This window comes from Mytilus trossulus, chromosome 6 (genome assembly GCF_036588685.1).
Source record: "Mytilus trossulus isolate FHL-02 chromosome 6, PNRI_Mtr1.1.1.hap1, whole genome shotgun sequence".
Lineage (NCBI taxonomy): Eukaryota > Metazoa > Mollusca > Bivalvia > Mytilida > Mytilidae > Mytilus > Mytilus trossulus.
The window spans coordinates 49,171,072-49,198,160 of NC_086378.1; the positions used below are offsets into that span (position 1 = coordinate 49,171,072).

Genomic DNA, 27,089 nt, shown 5'->3' on the forward strand with positions numbered 1-27,089 from the left:
TTCGAAAATCAAAACTTGTCATAAAAATTCTAATTAAATAAGACATAATAGTTTTGCATAATATTATTATTATAATTGTATATTGACAAATGTATCCTTTTATTGTACTATCAAATGAATTATAACATATTTTCAGAGTTAAAATACAATATCAAAACATGTTTTTTGTCTTAAATAATCAATATGATAATAAACACCAAATTTGCTGAAATTATCTAGTTGTAAACATAATTTAAATACATAAAATTAACAATATTTGAAGATACAGTTATTCGTGTATATTGTTGAAAATACAAATGTTATGAATATAAAAGATGAAATATATAATATTCAGTGTGCGAGTTCATCATCATTACGCCTCAATGTCCATTTCTAGTCTAGTTGTAAGCATAATTTGTATATTATGCAGTTCGAATTTTCTCATAAAACAACAAAAAGGCATCTGAATTTTTAAAAACCTTTTCTTCATCAATTAGATTAACGTTGGAGTCATTGCAGTAAAACCATTGTGACGAGTGTGTCTTTTTCACGTAGCAAGCATAATGACCAAATTGAACATCACCATAATGTGATACAACACCGTATAGCTGGTAAAAGCGTTGAATATTATCTGGTTTTCCATCTGGTCCCTAGATAAAGAAAAACAATATCTTAAAAAAGCATTACAAGCATTATTTGATTATCCACCAGTTACAACGTAACCAAGCGCATTTGAGTGAGAAATATTCAATATAATTTATTGTAAAGAGGATGTATATTTTAACATATTTTTAATTTAGTACAATGCAATTTATAAAACACTAAGTAAAGCTATGAGCATAAATTCTTCTTTGTACCTTTTTCAATTAAATGTACAAAAAACTTCAGCTATACAATTAATTAAACATCTGGCGAATTCATTAATGTACTGTTACATATATTTCCAATTGATACAATATTTCCGTGCTTGCATTTCCTATCATGATTTTCTTGATAGAGGGTTGCTGCTCACAAGGAAGCTATTAATCCAAGAGTTTCAAATGGTGAAGTTGAAATCATCCCTTTGTAAATTTTACGGACGCCATCACGAGTTGGTTGACCGTTATAGAATAACTGATTTCGGATATGCTCCTTACGTCGTAACTACAATCCCCTTCCCTTTCATGAATGTGACCTACTGAATTAGACTATTTATCCGATTTGATATCACATAAGCAACACGACGGGTGCAACCTGAGATCACCCCTAGTTTTTGGTGGGGTTCATGTTGTTTATCCTTTGGTTGTCTATGTTGTGTTATGTGTACTATTGTTTGCCTATTTTTTTATTTTTAGCCATGGCGTTATCAGTTTGTTTTAGATTTGTGAGTTTGACTGCTGTCCTTTTTGTATCTTTCGTCGCTCTTTTTTGTGTACTATATTTAATCACCGAATAGCATTGATTTGAATGGGTACTTGTATATAAATATAATTTTCATCAAAAATACATTGTTTTAATTTGAAGACAAATCTAACGCTTTTAAAATTCCTATTTACATCCAACGTAACATTCCTTGGTAAAACGTAACTTCTGTTTAAATTTATAATTTATTTTTTTACTTCTCAAACCAAAGTATTATTTGAACATCCGGTCATCTATACTTGACACAAATTTAGGAACAAAAGAACTGAGTCAAAATAGCCGTTGTGATGTTACATTTTTTTTTATATAATGGTGAATATTTGGTACCATTAAATGATTAAATTCACTGCAATTGTTTGCATCTGTCCAAGGTCAAGAATCTGTTGTTCAGTTGATGTCGTTTATTGATATGATTCATTAGTGCTTCTCGTTTTTTGTATTTTATATATATTGGACCGTTGTTTTTTTCGTTTGGAGCACTTTATAGCTGGCTGTTCGGTGTTAGCCAATACTCTGTGTTCAAGACCATGCTTAAACCTGTGATGGTTTATTTTTATAAATTTTGACTTGGGTGGATAGTTGTCTCGTTAGCATTCACATGATATCTTCTTATATCAAATTTAGATAAAAAAAAATTAACGTAGTTTTTTCTTCTTTTTTTACGATGTAAGAAAATGTTTTCTGTACACTATATAAAACAATTCTTTTTAAAACAAGGAAATACTTCAACACATATTTGAAGAAACTGGTGCACGTAGAGAAATACATTTCATTTAAAACCCGCGTTGATAAAGTATAAAACAAATTTGGAGTCGCTGCATCTCCAATATAGATTTAAGTGTACCACTGTCATGCATTTTGTGCTCTCTATTTGTTACAATTAAAAAAAAAAAAGAATATTTGATAATTTCCTTCAATTTCATATGAATACATTATATGATATAGTTTTTTTATCAAAAAATAAAAAAAAGTAAAAGGGGCAAAGAGAGGGGTGTTAAGTGCGAAATGAGAAATAATTTTATAATCTTATTTTATCCGCTGGTATTTATCCTACCGACTGAAAGGAAATCTTTATTTGTTTTAATCCATAAGTCTGAAGATGAAGAAGACATACGCAATTATAGAGGTATTTAATATCAGTGAAAATACACCTACTTCATGTAATTGTATAAATTCCGCATACACGTATGGACCCATTTTCCATGTTAAAACAGAAGATCTTAACTGTGTCCAAGACCGAGAGTAAAAATCATTCCTCAGTAAAGGACCTAAATATCGTCCCCCTTCAGTTATTAATTGGAATGAGTGTCGTAATATCATCCACGACTCACTCTGTACTTACTGTTTGAAATGTTTATAACGAGAAAAAGCTGACAAAAAATCTTTGGACTCTTTTTTGAAATTCAGTAATGAACGCAGTTGATATACGTATTCAACATTTTAAAGAAAATTTTATTATAACAATAACCACAATACACCTATTTCTCGTATCAAACATAAACAACAAGAACTAGCCAAGGAATATTTTTCCGTCACGGCCGATAAAGCTGCTAATAATATTATTGTTTGACGACAATTTTACATTGAGGTTCTGAAAAAAGAAATTACCAATTCACCAACATTCAACTAACTCCATTTTCAGAAAACGATATCTGTAACAAACAAAAACGTTCAGCTTCCGCTATACAAGCAGAAACAAATACAATGAAAGCCCCAACTATGTATTGGCTTCCGAAGCTCCACAAAACACCTTACAAATTATAAATTTATTTCGTCTTCAAGCCATTGATCCACAACTAAATTGTCTATTCTCCTTACCAGTACACTTGGTACAATAAAAAATCTGATAATAAATTATTCAGATAAGGCTTTCGAAAATAGTGGAATTAATTACTTTTGGAGTGTCAAGAACTCGTTCAAAGTACTTGATAAATTGCATGCTTATATTGGTGATTTTGAAACTGTTCAAAGTTTTGATTTTTCTACCCTGTATACCACATTGCCTCACATTCTCATTGAGAAAACATTCACCCACCTTACTAAATGGGCATTTAAAAAGTCAGAATGTGAATATATATATATGTTCAAACTTTTTGGGGCCTTTTTTAGTAGCAAGAAACAAAAAAACTAATGTCAATTGGACATGCTATGTTACAATATATGACCTTGAATTGTTAATAGATAACATATGTGTTCGCTTTGGAGATTCCGTATATCGTCCGTTTATCGAAATTGCAATGGGGACTTATTTTTGCACCACTTATTGCGGACCTATTTTTGTATTGCTATGAGTTACAATTCATGATGAAAACCAGCAAAGACCCATCGAAACAACACCTGATAAACAAATTTAATAATACTTTTAGATATTTGGATGACATTTTGGGACTCAATAGTGACGACTTCAGTGTGTATACTAAAGACATTTACCCTATTGAACTTACTTTAAATAAAGCTAATACTAACAATGAGCACTGCTCTTTCCTCGATCTTGATATCTTTATCACTAACGCAAAGCTTAATACTAAAATTTATGATAAAAGACTTGATTTTTCATTTCCTATCGTTAATTATCCATTTTAGATGGTGACGTTCCCTTGTCACCATCTTACGGTGTTTATATATCATGTATATCTCAATTTGTACGATTTGCTCGTGTATGTAACAAAGTTTTAGATTTTAAAGAGAGAAATTTATGTATTACTGAAAAATTATTACACGAGGGTTTTCGATATCACAAACTAGTCAAAACATTTTCTAAATTTTAACATCGGTATAAGGACATCATTCGTAAATACTGTACACCAACTTATTTTCGCGGATACTTCATTTCGCGTTTAGCCCTTTCTAGTCCATTTCGCGGAGATTTAATTTCGCGATTCTCAAATTTACTTGATGTACTTAAGTAAGAAACAATCAAAATTTTGCTTATTCGCGACGATTTATTTTCGTGATATTTTTCTAATCGCAAATGTCGCGAAAATCAGTTGCTCGCGAAAATAAGTCGGTTTACAGTATAGCTCAACACGCAGACTTCTTATACGTTTAGGTATTTCACATCCAATTGTTTATGGAAATATTCTACATAAAGCACAAAAATGTCAGTATTCGCCGCAGAAACTAACAAAACCAACAAATAGACCTATTAAGAAGGGATGTAGTGCCGATACTGTTGTCAGGTCATTAAAGATTGCATATTTTGGCGTTAATATTGATTCACTTATAGGGTCTCGCGTTGGACTTAAACACATTTATTCAAAAACCAGTTGTTGGCATGACACAGGTTATGTTCTTCTCGTATATATTATGATATTATGATACTAAACCCCTAACGGGAAGGATTGTGCCTGATATTCATATGATGAAATCATAATCTTTCAATCAGTTTAATTGATGTCCGGAGCTGGCATGTTAGTTAACTGCTAGTAGTCTGTTGCTATTTATGTATAAATGTCATTTTGTTTATTATCTTTGGTTACATCTTCTGACATCAGACTCGGACTTCTCTTGAATTGAATTTTGAATGTATGTATTGTTATGCGAATACTTTTCTAAATTGGCTAGAGGTATAGGGGGAGGGTTGAGATCTGATAAACATGTTTAACCCCGCCACATTATTCATGTACGTGCCTGTCCCAAGTCAGGAGCCTATAATTCAGTGGTTGTCGTTTGTCTATGTGTTACAAATTTGTTTTTTGTTACATAAATAAGGCCGTAAGTTTTCTCTTTTGAAAGGTTTTACATTGTCTTATCGTGGCCTTTTATACCTGACTATGCGGTATGGGCTTCGCTGATTGATGAAGGCCGTACGGTTACCTATAGTTGTTAATGTTTGTGTCATTTTGGTCTTTTGTGGATAGTTGTCTCATTGGCAATAATATCAAATCTTCTTTTTTATATTAACCCAGTCGCATTTTTGCCTGTTTGTATTGTCGGGTTGTTGTCTCTTAAAAACATTCCCCATTTCCATTCTCAATTTCATTTCTTTTTTAAACTATCTATGTAAATTATCTAGCTCTAATTAAATAAAAGACTAATTAATAAAAGCATTATGACTTTTATTTTATGTATCAAATTTGGTTTCAATAACAACGCACTCGATAAGTGTTCATGAGACAAACGGTTTGGCTCAAATGAACCTTTTACTGCACGAAAATCGAAAAAGAAAAACTGATCCATAGAGTTGTCTCCTAAATTCGGACGGTCGTAACTTTAAGTTACGACAATCCGCTTACCATCAGTGTCCTTAGTTTTTGGATATAAATCAAATGTTTTGACAGTTAATTAAGATTATTAACAAAGCACTGATAAATCATGCCAGCATAGCAGTGCGGACAACTGGGATGGTCCTAGCATTGGGGAGAAATTTGAACCAGTAATTGCATATACCAAGTCTTATAGAGGTGTTATTAATAGTTATTAAACTATTTTACTATAAGGTAGATTATACTTAAACAACCCAATACAGATATACAAGTGTTTGTATTATATATGTCTTTATGAGCGTCGAAAAAATTCTGACATGTGACATATGCAATTAAAGCAATTGATTTTAAGGGTAGCCGTTGATTTTGTCTAAAGAATATACATATTCTGCACGCCAGTCTTTGCTCGTTTCATATAAAATTCATTCAACAGCAAACAAAATTGAAGCTTAGAAATGGAAAAATTTAAATACTTAACTCGTTCAAAGGGTATCTACACGCCCCAATCTTCAAAATCGCTTATCTCAAAATACCCCCATCGCTAACATTTTTAACAATTAAAATATTGATTATATCGATAAGTGCCATGCCAAAAAAATACCTGCATGTCCCCGTCTGTTCACCAACAATACGGAAAGGTCCACGTTTAATTGTCGCTTATTTTCCTTAAGTTTTAAAACTGATATAACTTGAAAAACATTGTCTATTGTCTATTAACTCACATAAAACATACCGGGATGCGGTATTCAGTGCGTAGTGGGTTCAACTGGACGCTTATTATCTGAACGCACGCTAGAACGTCATTATCGTTATAAAAGACCCAATACATTCAAAAGTATCATTTATCAAAACCTTAAAAAGCACACGAATCCTATTTACCAGGATTTTCATTTCGTTCGCCAGACGCGCGTTTCATTCACATAACAATCATCAGTGACGCTCAAATCAAATAGATATAAAGCCAAAAAGAACGAAATTGAAAAGCATTGAGGAACAAAAATTTCAAAATAATGTGCCAAATACTTTTAAGTTAATATATGGTTGGGATAAGAGAATCCCTAATTATTGAAAAATTCAAAGTTTTTTTAAACTGGAAACCATGAAAAATAAATGACCACATAATAGATATTTATGTCAACACCGATGTGCTAGCGACTGGGCTAGTGATTCCCTCCTGGGCGAAACATCAACCAGCAGTTATCAAAGGTACTAGACTAATAATTTCATACGCCAGACGCGCAGATCAAAATAGTTATAAAACCAAACAAGCACAAAATTGTAGAGCATTGAGGACCCAAAATTCCCAAACAAGTTATGCTAAATACGACCAAGGTAATCTGAGTCTAAGATGAGATTTTATTATCGGTGCAAGGACATTATTCGTAAATATGATAAAAAATGCAGACATCTTATACGTTCCTATGTTTCACATCAAATGTTTTATGTTAATTGTCTTAATATCACAAAACCCAAAAATTTCGGCATTCACATCAAAAGCTAACAAAACCTTTAAAAAGACTTATTGTGAAGTAATAGAGTTACGATACTAATCTGATTGCATATTTTGGCTTTAATATTGATTCACTTATAGGGTTTCCGAATCGGGAATAAACATTCATTCTAAAACCAGTTGTTGGCATGATACGGGTTATGTTCTTGTTATACATTTTATGATGGTATGACACTAAACGCCAAACGGAAGGGATTGCACTTGATATTCATATCATAAAGACGTAATCAGTTTATTTGATGTCTGTAACTGATAGTAGGCCTTTGTTAATTTATGTATCATCGTCATTTTTTTTTCAGTTTCTATTGTGACCTTTTCTGACAACGAACTCTGTCTTCTTATAGTTGTATTGTGCGTATTGTTGTTCGTGTGCATTTGCTAGAGGTATAGGCAAAGGTTGAGATCTCAAAAAACATATTTAACCTCGACGCATTTTTTCGACTGTCCTAAATCAGAAGTCTCTGACCTTTTTTAGTATTGTATGATTTTTAACTTTAACTTGATGTGTATATTTCGGAGTTCAGTGTGAGGTCAATAATTACTGAACTAGCATACATGTTGTTTAGAGGGCAGCTGTAGCAAGCCTCCGGGTTCGGGAAATTCTCGCTACATTGAATACTCATCAGATGCCTTCGGGAGCTGTCTACTCTTTGGTCGGTGTGTTGTCTTTTTGACATATTCCCGATTTCCATTATCATATGTATCTTTCACTAATGGTGTTTTTTTTAATGGTAGTAATTAAAACCATGTACCCTCACCCAGTGTTCTTCAGCAATTTCCAATTGTCTATCGTACTGTATGAACGCATCTTGTTTATATAGGCGTTTGCTATACTGAAAAATAAAATAAAGGATACAAACATTAAATTCAGCAAAAAAGTGAAACACGTGTTTAGGAAATAATAATGTGGGCATTTTTAACATTTACAAAACTGTCATTGTTTTTATCATAAGCTTCATTACTAAGCACAATATATAAAGTAATTATATCAATTATAATTACATGTATGTGTCAGCATGCTTGAGGGCTCAGTAGTAATGTTAATTGCCACAGGGGTGATCTTCTTCATTTTAAAAAGTGTTAGTTAAAACATATTTATTTATAGTGGATTGGGAAACAAGTTTTGCAACTTATATTAATCCCTTTCCAGTTTGCGGGTGCGAGTGCTGCCTTGTAGCTGCATACGCCTATTCTTTTTCAAAATCTACAACGGTGTCTTTAACGTGCAAGATATATGGCTCTCTCTTAACACGGGTCAGCCATTTATCGTCCTCTTCCGACGGACTATCACCTTAAGACCATACTCGCTAATGGTGTCAAGGGAGAGCCGAAAATTGTATTCCTGAAATTTTCATCCCAAACGGGAATCGAACCGTGAACATTTGTGTTAGTATTCCGATGCACTAGCCACTACACCAGGTGTTGTTATTCAAATAATACAAAATATCCACATGAGAGCGTTTAAAGTAGATAATTTCTACTTAAAAATTAGAAATATTGATATTGTATTATCCATAATTGTCTTAATACCATGCAATAATGTCAACCTTTAATATTATTTCGACACACTTTTACCTTGTCGTATCGTCTTCTTCTTTATGTTTAAGGTAAAAATACTTAAAACATCTTGTATATCAATTTTCAAGATAAAATTACCTGTAAAGGTTGAACTCTCCCAATTTGTAGTATAAGTACTTCAGGGGCGTGAATTATAGACAGACTCTTGTGTGAAGTATCTATATATTATAAAAATATATCATGTTTTTAACACATATATATTTAAAGTTTTAAATGAAATGATTTTATACTATTATAATTTGAAATTTAAAATGATTGTTTGATCCTTTTTATATGTAATTCTAATATGACGTCCTTTTTTAGCTATGTAGCTTTGTGAATAAACCCATGCTTTAAATACAACAAACTTTGTTTGCGCATGCGTATATTGACTACTGACTGTAGAATAATGATTTTGATAAAAAAAAGAGGAACAAAAGATACCACAGGGACAGTCAAACTCATAAATCGGAAATAAACAGACAACGCTAGGAAAAATTTAAAAGACACACAACATGACACATGACATAATAGAAAACTACAGAATTAGCAACACGAACCCAACCAAAAGCTTTGGGTGATATCAGGTGTTACGGAAGGGTAATCAGATCCTGCTCCACACGTGGCACCCGTCAAATAATCAAACTATTAAGTAAGCATCTATTTAATAAATCTCATTATTTTAAAACACTTCAAAACTCTTAAATGATGCACATGTTGTTACTAATTCATTTTACATGACTGTAATGTGTTGCAGTTCGAAATTGACATATTTAACCTAGATACGACAACCATTCATTCTGGATGTTCAAACTCATTCCTCTAAGAAATAACAGTGTTAATAGTTACATAAATGTAGTTTTTACATTGATAAGCATTATATTCCAGTTATTTTAGCCCTCACTGTCGCTCGAGCAAATATAATCACAAATATGATGCCAACCCATTTTAAAACTACAAGAAAGTATAGCTTGCATCAATTATTTCTTAAACGAAACTATATAAATATGTTCTATATCATGTTATCATTATAGTATTAAAAAACGTAATGAATATTTTTTAGTATTTGAATGAAATCTACATGTAAAAATCGATAACAATGCTTTGAAGTGTGTTTTTGTCCTTCAGAATAACCTTTATCAGGAACTCTCAAAGGCGAATTTTTGAAAGACAATGAATCAATAAGCGAAAAACATTTGATTACAGAAATTTATTTGATCAACAATGACCAAATATTACAAGCCTCATCCAACTACGATAAACTGTTTATGAGGGAGTTCAATCTTAACATTCTAAAAAACTTTTAAGTTTGTAAACGGCCACATGAGAAAAGAGTTGTCATAAATTATGTAAGAACATAAATACAAACTACGGATGTGATAAAACCGGTCGGGGTTATCAAACAACCAGCAAGATATCTAACTGGTGCTGTGAAAATAATTTATAAATTTCAAGCTCCCGGGGAATTTTACTGAATTAACCTTCACGCTCAGGAACGCTCAAAGCCGATCATCTAAAAGCCAAAGATGCATACGAATAGATCAGAACTTAGCTAAATATGACCAATAGTGATACAAAAGTAATAGCCAAAACCTTCAAAGTGACCTGTTCACTTTTTGAAAATTGTTATTTGGATGGAGAGTTGTCTCATTGGCACTCACACCACATCTTCCTATATTTATGTTCCCTTAGGATTTGAAACCTTAGATTTTAAACTTTTTGTCGAGTCGAGACGAACATCAACAGTTGGCAATCCTTTGAAGATATTCTAAGATAGTCCAAGAGATATGCGATAAAAACAGGTATTCCCCTTGCTAGTGACTTGCCTACTTGCCTACTACATTACTCATTATTTGTGGGGGGTATAATTTGATACACAAAATTTAGATGCAAAACAATATGGAAAACTGTCCATGGACTGGAGTCCAAAGGAGTCATAGTATGCTGGATTGGTCAACCTGGTTTACAGTATCAAGATTTTGACCCCCTATCGGATACAAAAAAAAAATATTTACCTTCTTCTAATTTTATCTTTTTTCATTGTTGAGCTAATGACTTTACAAATTTAGAATTGGAAGGGAAGCGTTTTATTTGAAATATTAAATGATATATCCTAAGTTACCTGACTTTATGAAAAATGTTCCTCAATGATACAGAGCAAAAACTGGTATTTTTTCACTCTTCTTTGTACCTTAAGCTATTTCTATGGGTACATTAGGGCAAGTGATTTGTCTTTATTTATAACAGATTGAACTAATTGATCACAAACTGGAATTCATTTTTTTTTACTACAATGATGAACAAGGGGAGGGGAGAGTCTTTTAAACGCAAAACAAAAACAACTTTTTCAATGGTTCAATAATGACAATTTTGTGGAGATAAGAACCCAATATAAAAAAGAAGATATGGTATGATGGCAAATGAGACAACTATCCACAAAAGACCAAAATGACACAAACATTAACAACAATAAGTCACTGTACGGCCTTCAACAATGAGCGAAGCCCATATCGCATAGTCAGCTATAAAAGGCCCCGATAAGACAATTTAAAACAATTCAAACGAGAAAACTACTGGCCTCATTTATATAAAAAATGAAAAGTTAAGTTTTGAACAAAAGTGATTTTGTTAATAATGGAGTATACAGATGTTTTTGTTATTTTTTCAGTATTGTTTTATGGTATTCTTCTATGATTATTACAATTAAAATTGATGGTCGCATATGCAGTTTTATAGAAAATATTTTGCAGGAAATCAAAATTTGCGACCGTGATATAAAAAAAAAAACCATCACTGTACAAATGAAGACACCAAAATTCATACCTGATCTGTGCTTTTTGGTTGAAAGGCATTGTGTATAAGTTCAATATCAGTTGGTTGAGGCAAACATAAATTAGAAAATGGAAACCAATGTTGAACGAACGGACGTTTTAGTTATATAACATAATTTTGACCTTGGTGACACAATTTTCTGTTTCAATTTAATTCTGATGTTATCTTTTTCCTATTTTAGTCGGAAAGTTGACCCTGGTTTGACCCAATTTCTTAAAGCAATAATGGAGGTCATGTGATAACCATATATGGGCATTTTTTTAAACAAAAAACGTGAAGCCCGATTTTTGTAATTTGTAGATTTTTGCATGTATTAAAACTAGTTTCCTTTTAAGTGAACATTCTTGGGTATAAAAGGAATATAAACTACTCAACTCAATTATGGATTAAATTACTTTTTCCTCTCAAAATGTGTCTTCGAAGTGAAGTCGTTGACGGAAAAAATGGTCACAGAATTTAATAGCGTAAATTCCTTTCATAACTTCTCGGGAAGCTATGCTGAATTTAAATTATGTTATGTAACATAACGTGGAATATGATATATCAACTTTTTGCCACTTGATACGCAAATGTGCCACTTCGATTTGTCGATATTTCTAACGAAGCGGGGCCGACGGTAATTCACGTGTTATGTCCCTTTGTTTTACAATATCATTAACAAACTATTGTTATATCAAGCACCATATGTTGTTATCTACATGTGGATATTAATATTATTAAAACAATCTTATTAAATACATTTTGATACTGTAAACATGTGCAATAAAATTAGAGAAACACATTTTATCACTTTTCAGAACTCAATCCCAGTGAAATGTGCCCTTTATGTGTCCCTGTGTGCCATAATAAGGATAATAATTTAATATTAATTTTATATTCCAAGAGTTGATTTGATATTTATGTTTTGGTCAGTATTTTGACTGCTGTAACCAAATTTTTTTAACACAGAATTAGATTTCTACTCAATAAATACAAGGGTATTAAATGTATTCATGAAATTACAGAATAATGGATCAAGACAGGATAAAAATGATAAAAAAAGTTCCTTTTTACCTGGTCCTACTTTTTCATTGAAACTTAAAAGAGATCATAATGAAAGAATTCTTAATGTAAAGTCTTCAATGTTTTAAATAAAAGGAAATTAGTTTCCAATCATTGTATGAACAAACTAAATATAACAATAAATGTTGTCTCATTGATTTCATGCAAGTTAGTTGTAATGCATGGACTCATATTACAAAATAAAGCCACACTAAACCAATAAATAAATGGTGCTAGTCATGCAGTTGAAAAAGAATAAGAACAAAAAAGACTGAGTAATATTTATCTTCTTCTATTTGAAAAAACTTAGGCATTTTTTATATTTATATAAAAGTATTTCAGAGCAGTTTCTGGGGGCTAAGTCAACAATTATGTTTTATATCACAAGTCAAAATTAAGTCACACTTCACGTCATTATGATCTTGCTTTGAATAAGATTGATTAAAATGCTACTCTAGAAGAGATTGTTTTAAAGCAGCAACCATTTTATTTTCGGGGAGGGGAAGGGGATGACTATGGATGTTTTTCCCGACAAACTTTTGTTTTTCGCCTTGGTGAAAAACAATCAATTTTTTGGCGACAAGTCGAAAACAATTCTTCTCTTTCAATTTAAGCATTTAATTGCAGCTGAGGGTAAAACGACAAAAAAAAATTCTCAGAGTAAAAAAAGAAATATTTTTTTATCAAAAAATTGGAATGGTTTTTGGCTGCCTAAGTTCAAATTTAGGACAACACTATTTCATTTACTATTGCAGGATTCCTTTATTACAAAAAAAATATATTATTATAAACAATGAATGAGTTTTGTGTCAGTCATCTAAAGCAGTTAAGGTTGTGCAAAGACAGTATAAGATTTCCTTACCTTGTTTTTAGTTGAGTCAAACATTTCACCGACTTAAAGGCATAATTTATAAACGTCGATCAACGGCGTTATGTAATTTTTAAAAGACGGCCAATTTAACTTGTTTAAGTATTATTTTCTTTAATAATAAGAACCATGATTAACCATACTTTAAAAAATCAAAGGAAATCTATTCCTGACCTTAATGGCAATTAAAAAACAGACAAAAGAAAAAATTCCAAATTGGCGTCAAATTATTTTTTCCGGGAAATCAACGTAATTTCAGAATGGCGGGTTTTAATATCAGTACCATTGTTTTTTAAGAAAGTAGCAACAACGGATGTTTCTTAGGCCTTGCTTTCCGACTGATTTTGCTCTTGTTTTTTTTCCCTTTTTTACTGTTCATCCTCATTTATATACATATTCAGTATAAGAATGTATAAGTAATAGATCACTGAGTATGATTGATACAAATAGCAACAACATTATACTAATGGGCGACTTCAATCTTCCAAGCATAAACTGGGAAAATGGATCAATCAAACCAGCAGCTCAGTATGGCACAAGCATCAACCAAAAGATGCTAGATATCATAAATGACCACAATATTGAACAGGTTGTATCAGAACCAACAAGAGAAAACAACATTCTAGATTTATGTTTCACCAACAACCCTAAGCTTGTAAAGAAAGTAGAAGTAGGACCAGGATTAAGCGACCATAACATTGTTAAGATCACTATAAATACAAAGGCAAAAATTCACAAAAAACCGCCTAGGAAAATAAACATGTATAAAAAGGGGAACATGGAAGGTATAAGATCAGACCTAAGTTCAAAACATGATAAGTTCAAAGAAGACACCAATACAGAAGGTGTAGAAACATCATGGACAAACTTCAAACACCTAGTTACAGAATCAATTGAAAATAACATACCATCAAAACATACTATCACAAGATGGAATCTTCCCTGGATAACAACAGAAACTAAACAAATGATAAGAAAGAAACAGAGACTTTACAACAAAGCCAAAAAATCAAATGAAAAGAAACACTGGAAAGATTTTAAATTTTATAGAAAAATAGTAAAAAGAGAAACTCCAAAACAACCATGACCAATATGTCAAAGACATTCTGACCCTAGAAGAACCAACAAAAGCACATACAGACAGTTGCAGAGAACAAATATATGCTGCAACCAAGAAATTTTGGTCGTACATAAAAGGTATGAAGAAGGATAGTAGTGACATCAGCATGCTTAATAAGAATGGTAAGGACATCATACATGCAGAAGAAAAAGCAAACATCCTCAATCAGCAGTACGAATCAGCATTTTCTGATATTGATTTTAACCAGAACATAGACATACGATTCTATACAGATGTTGAATTTAGGCTACCAAAATTACCAAGACCTATGGTACACATGAAACCAATTAACATAACGATACCTGGAATTATCAAAAAGCTTAAAAATATAAATCCTAATAAAGCAACAGGACCCGATATAATACCTTGCTGAGTCCTGAAAGAAACAGCAGAACAAATAGCACCATATTTGGAGATAATATTTAACAAATCCATCAAATTAGGAACAGTATCAACAGACTGGCTCATCGGTAATGTCATCCCGATTTTTAAAAAGGGTGATAAAACAGATCCAGCAAATTACCGTCCTGTCTCTCTTACATCTGTCCCGTGCAAAATTATGGAGCATATCATATTTAGTAGCATTATGAACTACCTGGATAACAACAAACTTCTGTCATCATACCAGTATGGATTCAGGAAAAACCACTCGTGCGAACAACAGCTTATAAACACCATAGAAGATCTAGCTAGAATAAGAGATAATAAAAGACAAGCAGATATACTGATACTGGACTTTAGTAAGGCCTTCGATACCGTGCCACATCGCCATCTTGTACACAAACTAAGGAACAAAGGTATTGACATGTACATAGTAAATTGGATAGACAACTGGCTTCAAAATAGAAAACAGACAGTACTCCTGGATGGCTGTAAATCACAACCTGCAGCCGTACGATCCGGAGTTCCACAAGGCACCGTTTTAGGTCCGCTTCTATTTCTGTTATACATCAATGACATTGGGGATAATTTAACAACTGGTACCAGCATAAGACTCTTTGCAGATGATTGCTTATTATATAGAGACATCAAAACCAATAATGATACAGAAATATTACAGAAAGACTTAACTTAATTAGAAAAATGGTCTATTGATTGGAAAATGTCATTTAATCCAAAGAAATGCTACGTTCTACAGACAACACATAGCATCCGTAAAAGAATTATAAGACCATACTTCTTACATTCTACAAAACTGGAACTAAAAGAACATAACCCATACCTAGGGGTGGAGCTGGACAGCAAGCTCAATTGGAACCATCACATAACCTCAAAAATTAACAAAGCTTCACAACAACTGAACTTTGTCAGAAGAAATTTATATAGATGCCCCCAAGAAATTAAACAACATGCATACATTGCTCTAGTAAGACCACATCTGGAATACAGTAGCTCAGTATGGGACCCACATTGGAAGAAGGATATCAAACGGATAGAAATGGTACAACACAGGGCGGCAAGATTTGTAACCAAAAACTACAACTACCAACCCGGCTCTATGACCGCAACTATACGATCTTTGAATTGGCAGACTCTTGAAACGAGAAGAACAGCAAATCGTTTGATACTATTTCAGAAAATACTTTACCACCAAGTAGCCACAGAAATTCCGACTTACTACCTCGTCAACAATAGGAAAACTCGTCATAGCCACACAGTCAGCATCATGCAGCCACAATGCAACACCTCCGAGTACGAATTCAGCTTCTACCCGAGAACAATCCGAGACTGGAATCATCTACCAGGAAACATCGCAACTGACACTGACTCGGACACTTTTAAGGAAAACCTCTGGTCACACTTCCATCCTGAGACCAGAGACACAGTGATGCTGTAAAGATCATCCTTGTTTTTATCCTGCACCAACCACAATTTTAAACTTGTATATAGTTATTTAATTTTTTTCCGATTTGGTTAATCACAACTTGTACAGCACCTGCACTTGATGACACAGCATCAGCGTGATGGTATATTTTCCGTTGCTGATTAACGAAAGAAGAAGAAGAAGTATAACATTGGAGATAAATGTGAAGTCATATTTTATAGGACTAATGAACGTACGTACGAACTGGCGGATGGACGTACAAACATTTTAGGGTAAAACTCAATGTTCCCTCTGTAAATTTGGAATAAATTTAAATTTCGTGGATCTTCATGATTGTTTTTTGTGCAAAGACTTTAATGCTTAACGTGACGTCAAACAAATAAAAACTATCAAACTGAAGGTTATAACTTTAAATCTACAATTCAAATTTGATTCTAATATGACGTCCTTATAACGCTTTGTAAACAAAGTCGTGTTCTAATGAACATAAAAAATATGTTTGACACATGCGTACGAACTTACTGTGTATATTAACGTTATTTCCATCGTTATCCTTTTAAATCTATATATTTAAGCAGCAAGCATAAACTTTTTTTATATATTTTTTTATAAAACAACATATATTTACCATGCTCGTAGTTTTTAAACTTATCAAATATGAAATGTAATACACAGGCTCCTCGAGGAGGAAACGGGAAAAAGCCAAACATTTTTACGGTATTTTCGTACGCTTCGACCTATAAAAATACTGTATTTGTCCTATTAGAATCGAAATAATCCCTTCGTGTCATGCTCTATGCTCATTTTAACGTGGGTAGGCATTATATTTGACCACATTTCACACCTCGCTAATGATCAGTGTAAACTATCGACAAATATAATGCCTACCCATGTTAAAATGAGCATAGAGCATGACACGAAGGAATTATTTCTTAAATAAAATTACATCAAAACGGCGATGGTGAGGTAGGTGTTGTGTAATTTTCGATATTATTGTGGTAATCGAACATTGATTGATCCAAGCGATTCAACATGGATAGTCTCTTATTAGTGCAACTACTTGATTTCGAGATATCTCCCTGTGTAAGTTAACCTCACTCTAATTCTTTCTTACGGTGTTTATATTTCCAAATGCCTTTGCTTCGGCAGTTAAATATTTCAATGAACCAAATCAGTGAATGTCAATACACCATGGTTTTTGGAACCATAAATAACTTATAAATTGTATTGTTTAATATATACAAAAAACCTTTGAAGATTGGTCCTCAGATCTTCATGATTAACCTTCACCAAGAACGCTCAAAGCAAAATTTTGAAATCCAAGGATGTATAAGGACCAAAAAGGTTGAAGAGCTTTAACACCAAAAGACCCAAAAAAACACGGCAGATCCATCTAATGTCCACTTTGTCTATGGAAGTTGATTCCTTAGTTTAATTTTTTTAACCTGGTGTAATCTGGTCTTTTTTATATTTCTCTGCATGCATCGCTGATAAGCGAAGTTTTGAGTTACGAAGTGGGATAAATAGTTGTTTCACTGGTATACGTAATTTATAATATGATGTTTAAAATCACAAACCCAAGTACCTTAAGATATACACCTCTGAGGAGGCAAACATTTCTAGAATTGAACTCTTTTTCTTATTCTGATTTTTTGGTTTATAAGACGGACACAAAATAATTAGTGAAGACAAAATCATATGGTGGTGCACTTCTTTTTTTGCTACGGCCCTTTGAAAATGCCCAATTTTGATGATTTTACCCATTTTTCATCGATTCTACCTATTTTTGGTGTATTATCTTGAAAAACATCACAGTTCCACAAATAATCCTTTTTTCATACTTTCTATAAAATGAAGTTGACAAATTTTACCTAACAAAACTATAGATAGGTGTTAATATAAGAAAGTTTTATTCTATTTTTACGCTTTATTGTGTAAAATTTACCATGATGTCAATTTTGTATTTTTGTGTTTTTTCTCAGTTTTAAGAACAATCTACATGTTACTTCAACTTTTTGGTTAAAAATTATTGAAAAAATACATATCTTAGGAATTTGAAAAGACCAAAAATGATATCGGATGTACATGATTCTTGTAAAAAAAAATTGTATCCCTAACACGTTTTCTCCAAATTTGGCTTAAAATACTGACTTTATTGGTCGTCAAATTCAAAAACTGAATAACTCAAAAACCATTCATTGTAAAAACACATTTTTTTTCACAGAGATAGGTTTGATTATAACATTTTGAAAATTCATTGATATTTTCCACTTGTATCACATGTTTTGGGAATAATCCAAGAACGATATTTCAACGAGACTGAACGAGACTGAAAAGTCTGAAGAATACTGATTAATGCTTCATTTAAAAGAAAAGAAATCCGATGTTATAAGGATTTTGTGTTTACATTATATAGCAAAAAAATCACAAAACTATTACCATTTTTTGAAGTTTTTTCTTCATAACACCGTCTGCAAGGAAGTTCATGTCCGGAAAATGTTTCTCCTTCTTGTAACAGCTTCCTCAAACCATACCTTACTGACGGCTGAAAATCCTATGACAAGAAGACATAGCAAAGAAGGATGTGAGCAAACCTCCGATCGTTTTAATAAGAGATCTTAATATAGTAAGCTTATGTTTGTAAATATATAAGATAAATAACGTTTTGTATGTTCTGTTTTAATAAAATACTATTTTTATTTAAAGAAATAGCATAACAACATGTCAACAACTTGTTTTAAGATAACTTACGTTGAGTCTCTGTTTGTTTCGCGAGAGAACTGTAAATTATGAAACCCCATGAACCCTTTTTGGAATTTATTCATTCATTGTTTATGCTCCAGTTTAACTATCACCATACACAATTCTCCTCAAACAGCATATGCAACTTTTAACTTTTTTATATAGAATTATATAACAGTGCAGAATGCAAATATTAGGTATATTTTCGTTGTTCCATTTTAATAAATTGAAATGAACCAATATTTGTTGATTCTTATAAATTCTATATATAACTTTTGGACTATTTTAAATCTCGGTCTATTTCTGAAATTTATTCTTACATACTTTTGATTTTTTAACCCTGTATACTAACATCGCCTATGTAAATTTTAAAATTGTTTGTATGCACATTGAACATCAAATCTATGTGACGTATACATCGACGTTTTGTTTGATTTTTTCACAAAGAATGCAACTTTGAATGATGTATACCGTAAAAACGAAGTCGATGACCCTATCTTTATTTTGAATCATTATAACGGAAATTTATGTACAACAACATATAGTTTTTAAGAAAAATCTATGGAGTAGAATTAGAGATTGGCGATTTTAAGACAAATTTTAGAAGGGTTTCCGCCGATTTTATGTGCTTTCTATACAAATATTCATCCATATTAAAAGAAATCAATCAGTAATATTTCAAATGATAAAAGAGATAAATGTATTTTTTTTTCGATTTTCAGTTGTAGTTCAACGAGCCAAGGTTGTATGCAAATTTTTAGCAAATATACGACATAGCCCATTTACTGTTCCTTGACCTTAAATTAACAATTTATTCCACTGCACATTTCAAATCGTCTCCGCAACACCTAAGGTTGCAAGTACTGTACCAGATTGTATACAACGCTGAATGCCTATTAAAACTACAATTGTTCAAACAAAATGATGTGTAAAGGTAATCAAAATTGACCATGAAAGGTGTCTATTACTATATATATATTTGTCATAGGCAACTGGTCCAAAAGTTTAGCAAATGACCGATAGAACCACAATGTAAAGTATTATCTTGAACCTACGACTTTTGCAGAGTAGATGCTATTCATTTTTGTAACGATAATAAGCTAATTATGAAATCCGTGAAGTCAGTTCAGTAAAGTTTATTTTTATTTTGTGGATGTCATATGATAAGCATTTCCTCGTGAGTCATTCAAATTTTGCTTACATTGTGTTTCGTCTAAGATAATATCTTTAGGATATCGCAACAAAAAACAAGAAAAGGTTATCATTTTTTTTTTAGATGTTTCTATCTATATAGCTTATATTCATGACTGCGTATTTTTCTAATGATTTTCTTGAATTGTTAAAACAAAATGCTTATAAATAGTAGTGTATATATTCTCCAACTGTAAATGTATCATAGCTTAAAATTCATTAACTTAAAGGTAAAATTAAAGCAAAAGGTCTATGTCGCAGATTTTGTTGTAATTTGTATACATCTTTGTCGTTAACGTAAGAGCATTTTAGAGTTATTTGTTTCAATTTATTTACATGTAACATCGCGTGTTTTTAGTTCGAATATCAGACATTTACACATTATCTGCAAATTTTAAGTGCCTTATAGTGAACTAAATATGACAGTCTTGTGAACGAATGTTGCCATAAACAATATAGAAAGATATCAGCAATGACGTGTTAAACTAGAAACAACCAAATATATTGAATGCATGTAATCTAATATAATCAAATACTCCTACATTGACGAAAAGGATAATTTAAAAGTTTAAGACATACATTCTATGTTTCGTCTAGGAGACAGTTGTTTGCCTTTTAGATTTTCTCTTTTTTTTTGTCTTGGCGTTGTTAGTTTGACAGTTTTTTAATACTTCTTTGTATCTTCTGCTTCTCTATTACGGTTGTAAGGTAACCTAGTATTTTTTATGAACATGCTAAAACACACATCATTTGCTCTCTGGTTGAAAGTTACCTCAATGGAATTCATACTAAATTCACCTACTAGTATACATGTTCTGTTGTTTTCATTGACAAACCTTTTGGAAAAATAGCAAAACGTGCAAATACCTTCTACGCAATTTTTGAAAATAAGCAGTGTATGCTTGTAAAAACTATAAATTAAACGAGAACCAGATCTTACAATTGCTATTTAAGTACTTACATGCGTCTCGCTGTACAGTGGGATAAGGAGGTGATATGACAACTGAATGTCACAAAGTTCAAACTGTAAATAAGATATGATAAAATATATATTTGCCAACATAATAGCAGTTAAAGATAAATATTTTACCTTTATAATCTTGCAAACATCAAGAAATTATTCTAATTATTTTAAAGTTGCTGTCGTGTTCATATTTTCAGACGTTATAAATATCATTATTTAGGTGTTTGTGTTTGTGTTAAATTTAAAAAAAAGAAGTAAAGATGGTTTAAATATACTTTACTTCCGTAATGAATTACACGATTTGGTATTTGATGACAGATTTGGTCTTGTTCATGTTTTCTATGTTAACAAGGATTATCATGATTATTACATATAAATGGTCTTTTTTTTAACAAAAAAATCGAAATCGAAACTTACATGACCGCATGGTGAAGCGTGAATCACGTTCTGCAGCTTGATTTGAAACATTGAAATATTATCTTCTAAATGAACAGAAAAATAAAAGCATATACAGCAGGAAAATGTCAACATATGATACCATTGTTTCTAATGTTTGTATCTTACGTGATTCAACATCTTAATTGTATATGATAAGTTCAAAATGCAAATATATTTGAATCCAAAAAGTTAGACTTTTTCAAAAGTGTCTACATAATGGGCAGAAGACCACCCTATGTTGATATATTAAAAAACAGAAGTGACAGAGCTGCAATATGTAAGATCCGTATAAGCGCTCATACACTGATGATTGAAAGAGGGAGACATCTAAATATTCCCAGAAATGAGAGATACTGCTCTGTATGTAATTCTGGTCAAATTGAAAATGAAAAACATTTTCTTTTACATTGCGAAAAATACTCTACTAAGAGGGACATATTTTACCATAAAGTTTTAAATATAATTGTTGATCCTACAAAATTTCAAAAACATGAAAATAATATAATCTTTTTATTAAATAATAATTCATACACAATCCTAAAATTAACTTCCTCTTTCATCTCAGACAGTTTGAACCTGCGTAAAGCAGAACAAACTCTATAAAATTGCTAATAATCATTGTTCATAATATTACATATTAATATTGTCGTTATTTTCAATACTTATTTTGTTTGACCAACTATGTAATTGATATATCTTTTTTTAATCATTTACTGTTGATGATATTGATATCGTTCGATGATATTGTTCGAAATATGCCTATTGATATTCTATGCATTATTACTATTTGTATATCAGTTGTATGAGCCATTGCCAATTATTGTAATTGTGTTTGTGCCAATAAAATATTTGTATTTGTATTTGTATATACAGTTGGGAAAAAGTATTGCAACACCAAATTGAAATTGAAATGAAAAAAACAATGTAGTGCAGAGCTCGCCAAAGTTGGAAATTAACATCGTGGAGGAAGATCCAATGTTCAAATGGAATTTTGGTTCATCGTCCTTGGCCCGATCGTTGCCCGGATTTAAACCATATCGAGCATATATGGGACCCTTTTGGTCGGAAAGTGCTCAAAAGGACACACCAGTTCAAACACATCATGAAATAAACAATGCCCTTCATCAGAATGGTTGCTGCTACTTTAACAACATATTAGTCGATGTATTGCAGGAATCAGAAGACGTTGAGATGCGGTTATCCGTTTGATTGGAGGCTGCGCACAAAGTACTAATTCTTTGGCGTATAACGACCAACCATGAAGCGAACAGTCATCTGAAGATTAATTTTGAAATGTCTGACATTGTAAAGTTCGACTACAGTAAAAGTTGTAAAATGCATTTTTTTGGTAAAAAAAAACACACTTCATTTTATTGTTAAAATTGTGGTTATATAAATCATTTTTTTTCAAACTTTTTTTGTTCGTTTCAATACCAATGATATAATAAACTATGTTTCAATAATACCATACACATATTTTATTATATTTCATCCAAAAAAAGAGACTGATTTTTTCAACTTTTATAAAATCAAGGTGTTGCAATATTTTTTCCATGTGTATATATGTACGATGTTAACAAATAATCCAACATGAGTTGAATCTTTCTAGAAGTTACTTTTACACTTACTCGTGATTTTGCCGATGTAGTGGTTATCAGTGATAACTATACGAAATGGAAATTTAAGATAAAACACCAAATTAACCAATTAACGTCTCATCATAATGCATAATGACTTATTTTTTCAGTCGACTCTTTTATCTATAATGTTGCTCATTTTTGTTATTTGTTTGTAATCTTCAATGAAAACTATTCAGGAAAATGAGAATGACACAGATACAAGAACAATTTTATAAGCATCACATGTATCTACATTTTGCAAACACCAAGCATTTGAAAGTCTTCAAGGTAACTTAAGTTGCAAATCACATTTCTGTAGATTTCACCTTTACCAACTAAGTAATTACCTACATTATCATACATGTATCTATAAATCAGTTGAGCATGTACAATTTGTAGCTGTTGGGGTTGTATTTTTCCTTAGAGGTAACAGAAATGACTGTCATTTTAAAAAGCAAAGACGATGAGGTAAATTAAAAAAGGTGATGTCAAATCTAACTGACAAAATCAGACATTATGAATCAACGGCACACGAGAAACGACCGACATGTTTTCATTACTGGGTACAGACATTTAATCCTAGGTACACCTCCTAAAATTAAATAATAGTTTAAGTTGATAAATTGTTTGTCTGACAAAGGATAATGTTAACAAATGCATATTATTCATCCCTTGCCTGTAAATCTTATACAATAGTTATATTTGATGCTAAAGTTATGAAATCTGTTGATGAGTAACTGTCATTTTAAGCAACCAGGTGCAATTGGTAATTGAAATCGTGGTTGTTTTCTTCAGAAATTGAAAGGAATGGCGATGTGGGTCGTTTATTTTACAGTTATAATCTAAAAATTCATATTAAACATCGGTGTTTAACCTACAAAATGTGGAAGGTAAATTCCCAAAACGAGACCGGTTAGTTGCAAATATAATTCATAAGTTTACTGACGATTTTGCTTTTGTTTCACATTTGTATTAATAAACAATATTAGTATTTGTGATTTAATAGATCATAGAGTACAGCTAAATTATATTATAGTCATTGACCAAGCAAGTCAGTATATTTCATTTAATCTGCACAGCACGAGATGACATAATAACGTAAAAGTTCGAGTTATTGGGTCATCTAGTGCTGTGCAGATTAAATGACATAAATCGACTTGATTGGCTAATAACTGTTTTAACACATGACGCAATCAATTTACGTGAACGTTTTCGAAATGTGGACGTTATTCCGCAATCAACGAATCCTAGTTAAGTGTATTGTAGGGTAACAAAAGGGGAAATACGACTTTGGTAAGTTTTGAATTATTTTTTCTATATTTAGACTCATTCTAAAATTGCGATATTGGTATATTTTTTTTTTAATCGTTTCCGTTAAATGTATTCCCAAATTTTTATTTTATTGGTGACGATTAAAACTCTGACAAACTGTGTACTTTCAAATCGGTGTATGAAAAAAAAATAGCTGCAAGGGTTATCGAGTTTAAACTAGATTAATTGCTTTTGAATTTCTTTCCCTCGATGATATGCTTAGAGAAAAAAAGAACTGAGGAATATGTTATATTACCTAAAATTAAAATGTTAAATTAACAGAAAATGCGTTTCTCTTTCAAAACCTTTAACTTCCAGCAACCCCCCTTCCCAAATTTCTTTTTAAAATTCATCTAAATGAAGTCTGATTGAACTCCAGCTTATCCCCGTTTTGAAACTAACTCAAATATGATCCTCATTAAATTCGATCCAAAAATAGTCCCTTTGTAGGAATAGATATCCAAAAAGTCGTTATAAATTCCATTGAGTCTGAAACTAATCCAAATCAGATTTCTTTTATTCGGATATTCTTAGAAGATACATTTCATTCTTGGCAGAAATTACCAGAAATTGTTTTAACTATCTTTCTAACTTTAAAACACTTATTTAGATTTACGTTTTACACAAAATATAATAAAAAAGTTTTATGTCCCAGCATAGATAAAATTAAAGGAATGCGAAATCTTTCTTTTTTCTATTTTGAAACTACGATGTTTGTACGAAGTTAAACTTTGTCGTAATTTCAAGGCAGATGGCGGATTCGCAGTGGGGGCGATTAGGTCTTTAACCCTTGGCTTGGACAATGTATCGTGTTTTAGCTCAAAATCGTCAACATTGTCTTTAGTCTCGCTACACTCGGTGATAAAAAAAAAAATTTGATGGAATAACGCCCCTTTCAAAATTCTCGAACCACCCCTTCAGGCAAAATATATTTGAACTGTGTAGTATATCTGAGGAACTAAATGCACATCTTTGGTGTGCATAATCCAGGTTTTAACACAGTAAGAACAAAGAGATTTCACTCTTGCCATGTGTTAAATATACTTTATCAGACGGATGAAATCACAGAGTTGTGAATGTGCATATGTGTATGTATATTAAAATGCTAATTAGTCTAATTTGAAATCACTGACTATAAAATTAATATTTATAACAATATACAAGATATATTTACAGTGTTGAATTATTTGCCTATGATTGATATTTATGGCGCGTTCAAAATTTACTTTGCAGTATCCTCTTCTACAAATAAGATTGATAATGGAAATGGGGAATGTATCGAAGAGATAACAACCGGACCATAGAAAAATCAACTGCAGAAGGTCACCAACAGGTCTTCAATGTAACGAGAAATTCCAAGATCCATTCCCAATCAATGTTTAAATCACTGATTTGTAAACATGTATACTTGACTTCCATGAAAGGTGTTTTTTCTCTACCAGGTTTATCCCTCAATATAAATACGTTTTCATAGAAATGTGAAAAGCTTTGTTTATGTTTGTAAGGAAATAGAATGCATTCATACTTACTACTCTCCCCGTTTAATCTTTCAAAAATGTACATCAGGAATTCCAAGCAATCATTTGAACTTCTACTCACAAATGAAGGGTCTCTTCAAAGGAATAACAAACAAATTTACTTTTAAAAATGTATGATGTGTTGTTATATTACAATATCATTTCGGCAATGTATATTTGATTCAAACCGGTTTTGTAATATTTGTCTAAAATTGGTTTCATTCTTTTTATTAAATTTACTTGTTTGTTTGCTGTCAATCTTAAACATTAAAATTGACCACATAAATATAGCACGGTAATCAAGATCTTGTGTTTGAAATTTATTTAGTGTGTGTATGCCTGTTTTTGCAAAATTCACTTCTCATGATATTAATACAAATGCCATGATATAGCTAAGACTATCGTTTGCATGTATATTAAACTGACTAGTATAATAGTAATGATTTACCTCCCCCCCCCCCCCCCCCCCAGACACTTATTTCACTATCATAAACTTGTTTATAAAATCTGTAATGTATATCAGAATAATCAGAAAGACACTGCATAATGCGATCTACTTTTTTTTATTTAAGTTACTCATTTCATTTGCAATCGCCTCAAGATTAAAATCAATAATGTATCTGATATGAACCAACAAATAAGTTAAGCTAAAATGAATCCAACTTACTGTTCTATTATTTCAAAAACCTTTTGAATGTTTTTCCTTTCAACTACGGTTTGGTTACTAGGTTTATTTATTTCTAGCAGTACTCTCGAAAGAGAATATGCCAATGGCATCCGGTGCTGTAATATATATTTGTATGTGTTATATATACAATATATATTTACTGTAGTTACTTATTTATCGGCATTTACTTTTTAAAATGCTGATAAATCGGATTTATATAATAAGTATAATGTGTATTTTTAATGTCATGAGACAACTATATATTCAACACTTACCAAAATATGATTCATTTAGAAATATCT

The 27,089-nt window shown here is 31.6% G+C and overlaps 1 protein-coding gene across 2 annotated transcripts in view; it reads right to left on the minus strand.

Moving 5' to 3' along the window:
- Nucleotides 1–341: 341 nt before the first annotated feature.
- The window catches only part of LOC134721464 (uncharacterized), a 115,385-nt gene continuing 88,637 nt past the window's right edge, over nt 342–27,089 (minus strand). For both annotated transcript variants that reach the window (XM_063584511.1, XM_063584510.1), the window contains exons 15-22: nt 26,788–26,903; nt 26,133–26,215; nt 21,653–21,717; nt 21,233–21,295; nt 18,778–18,892; nt 8,752–8,831; nt 7,854–7,928; nt 342–629 (exon numbers count right to left, since the gene is read on the minus strand). In XM_063584511.1, coding sequence (XP_063440581.1) covers nt 402–629; nt 7,854–7,928; nt 8,752–8,831; nt 18,778–18,892; nt 21,233–21,295; nt 21,653–21,717; nt 26,133–26,215; nt 26,788–26,903 — 825 coding nt within the window. In that variant the 3' untranslated portion in view covers nt 342–401. The remainder of the gene's footprint in view (nt 630–7,853; nt 7,929–8,751; nt 8,832–18,777; nt 18,893–21,232; nt 21,296–21,652; nt 21,718–26,132; nt 26,216–26,787; nt 26,904–27,089) is intronic.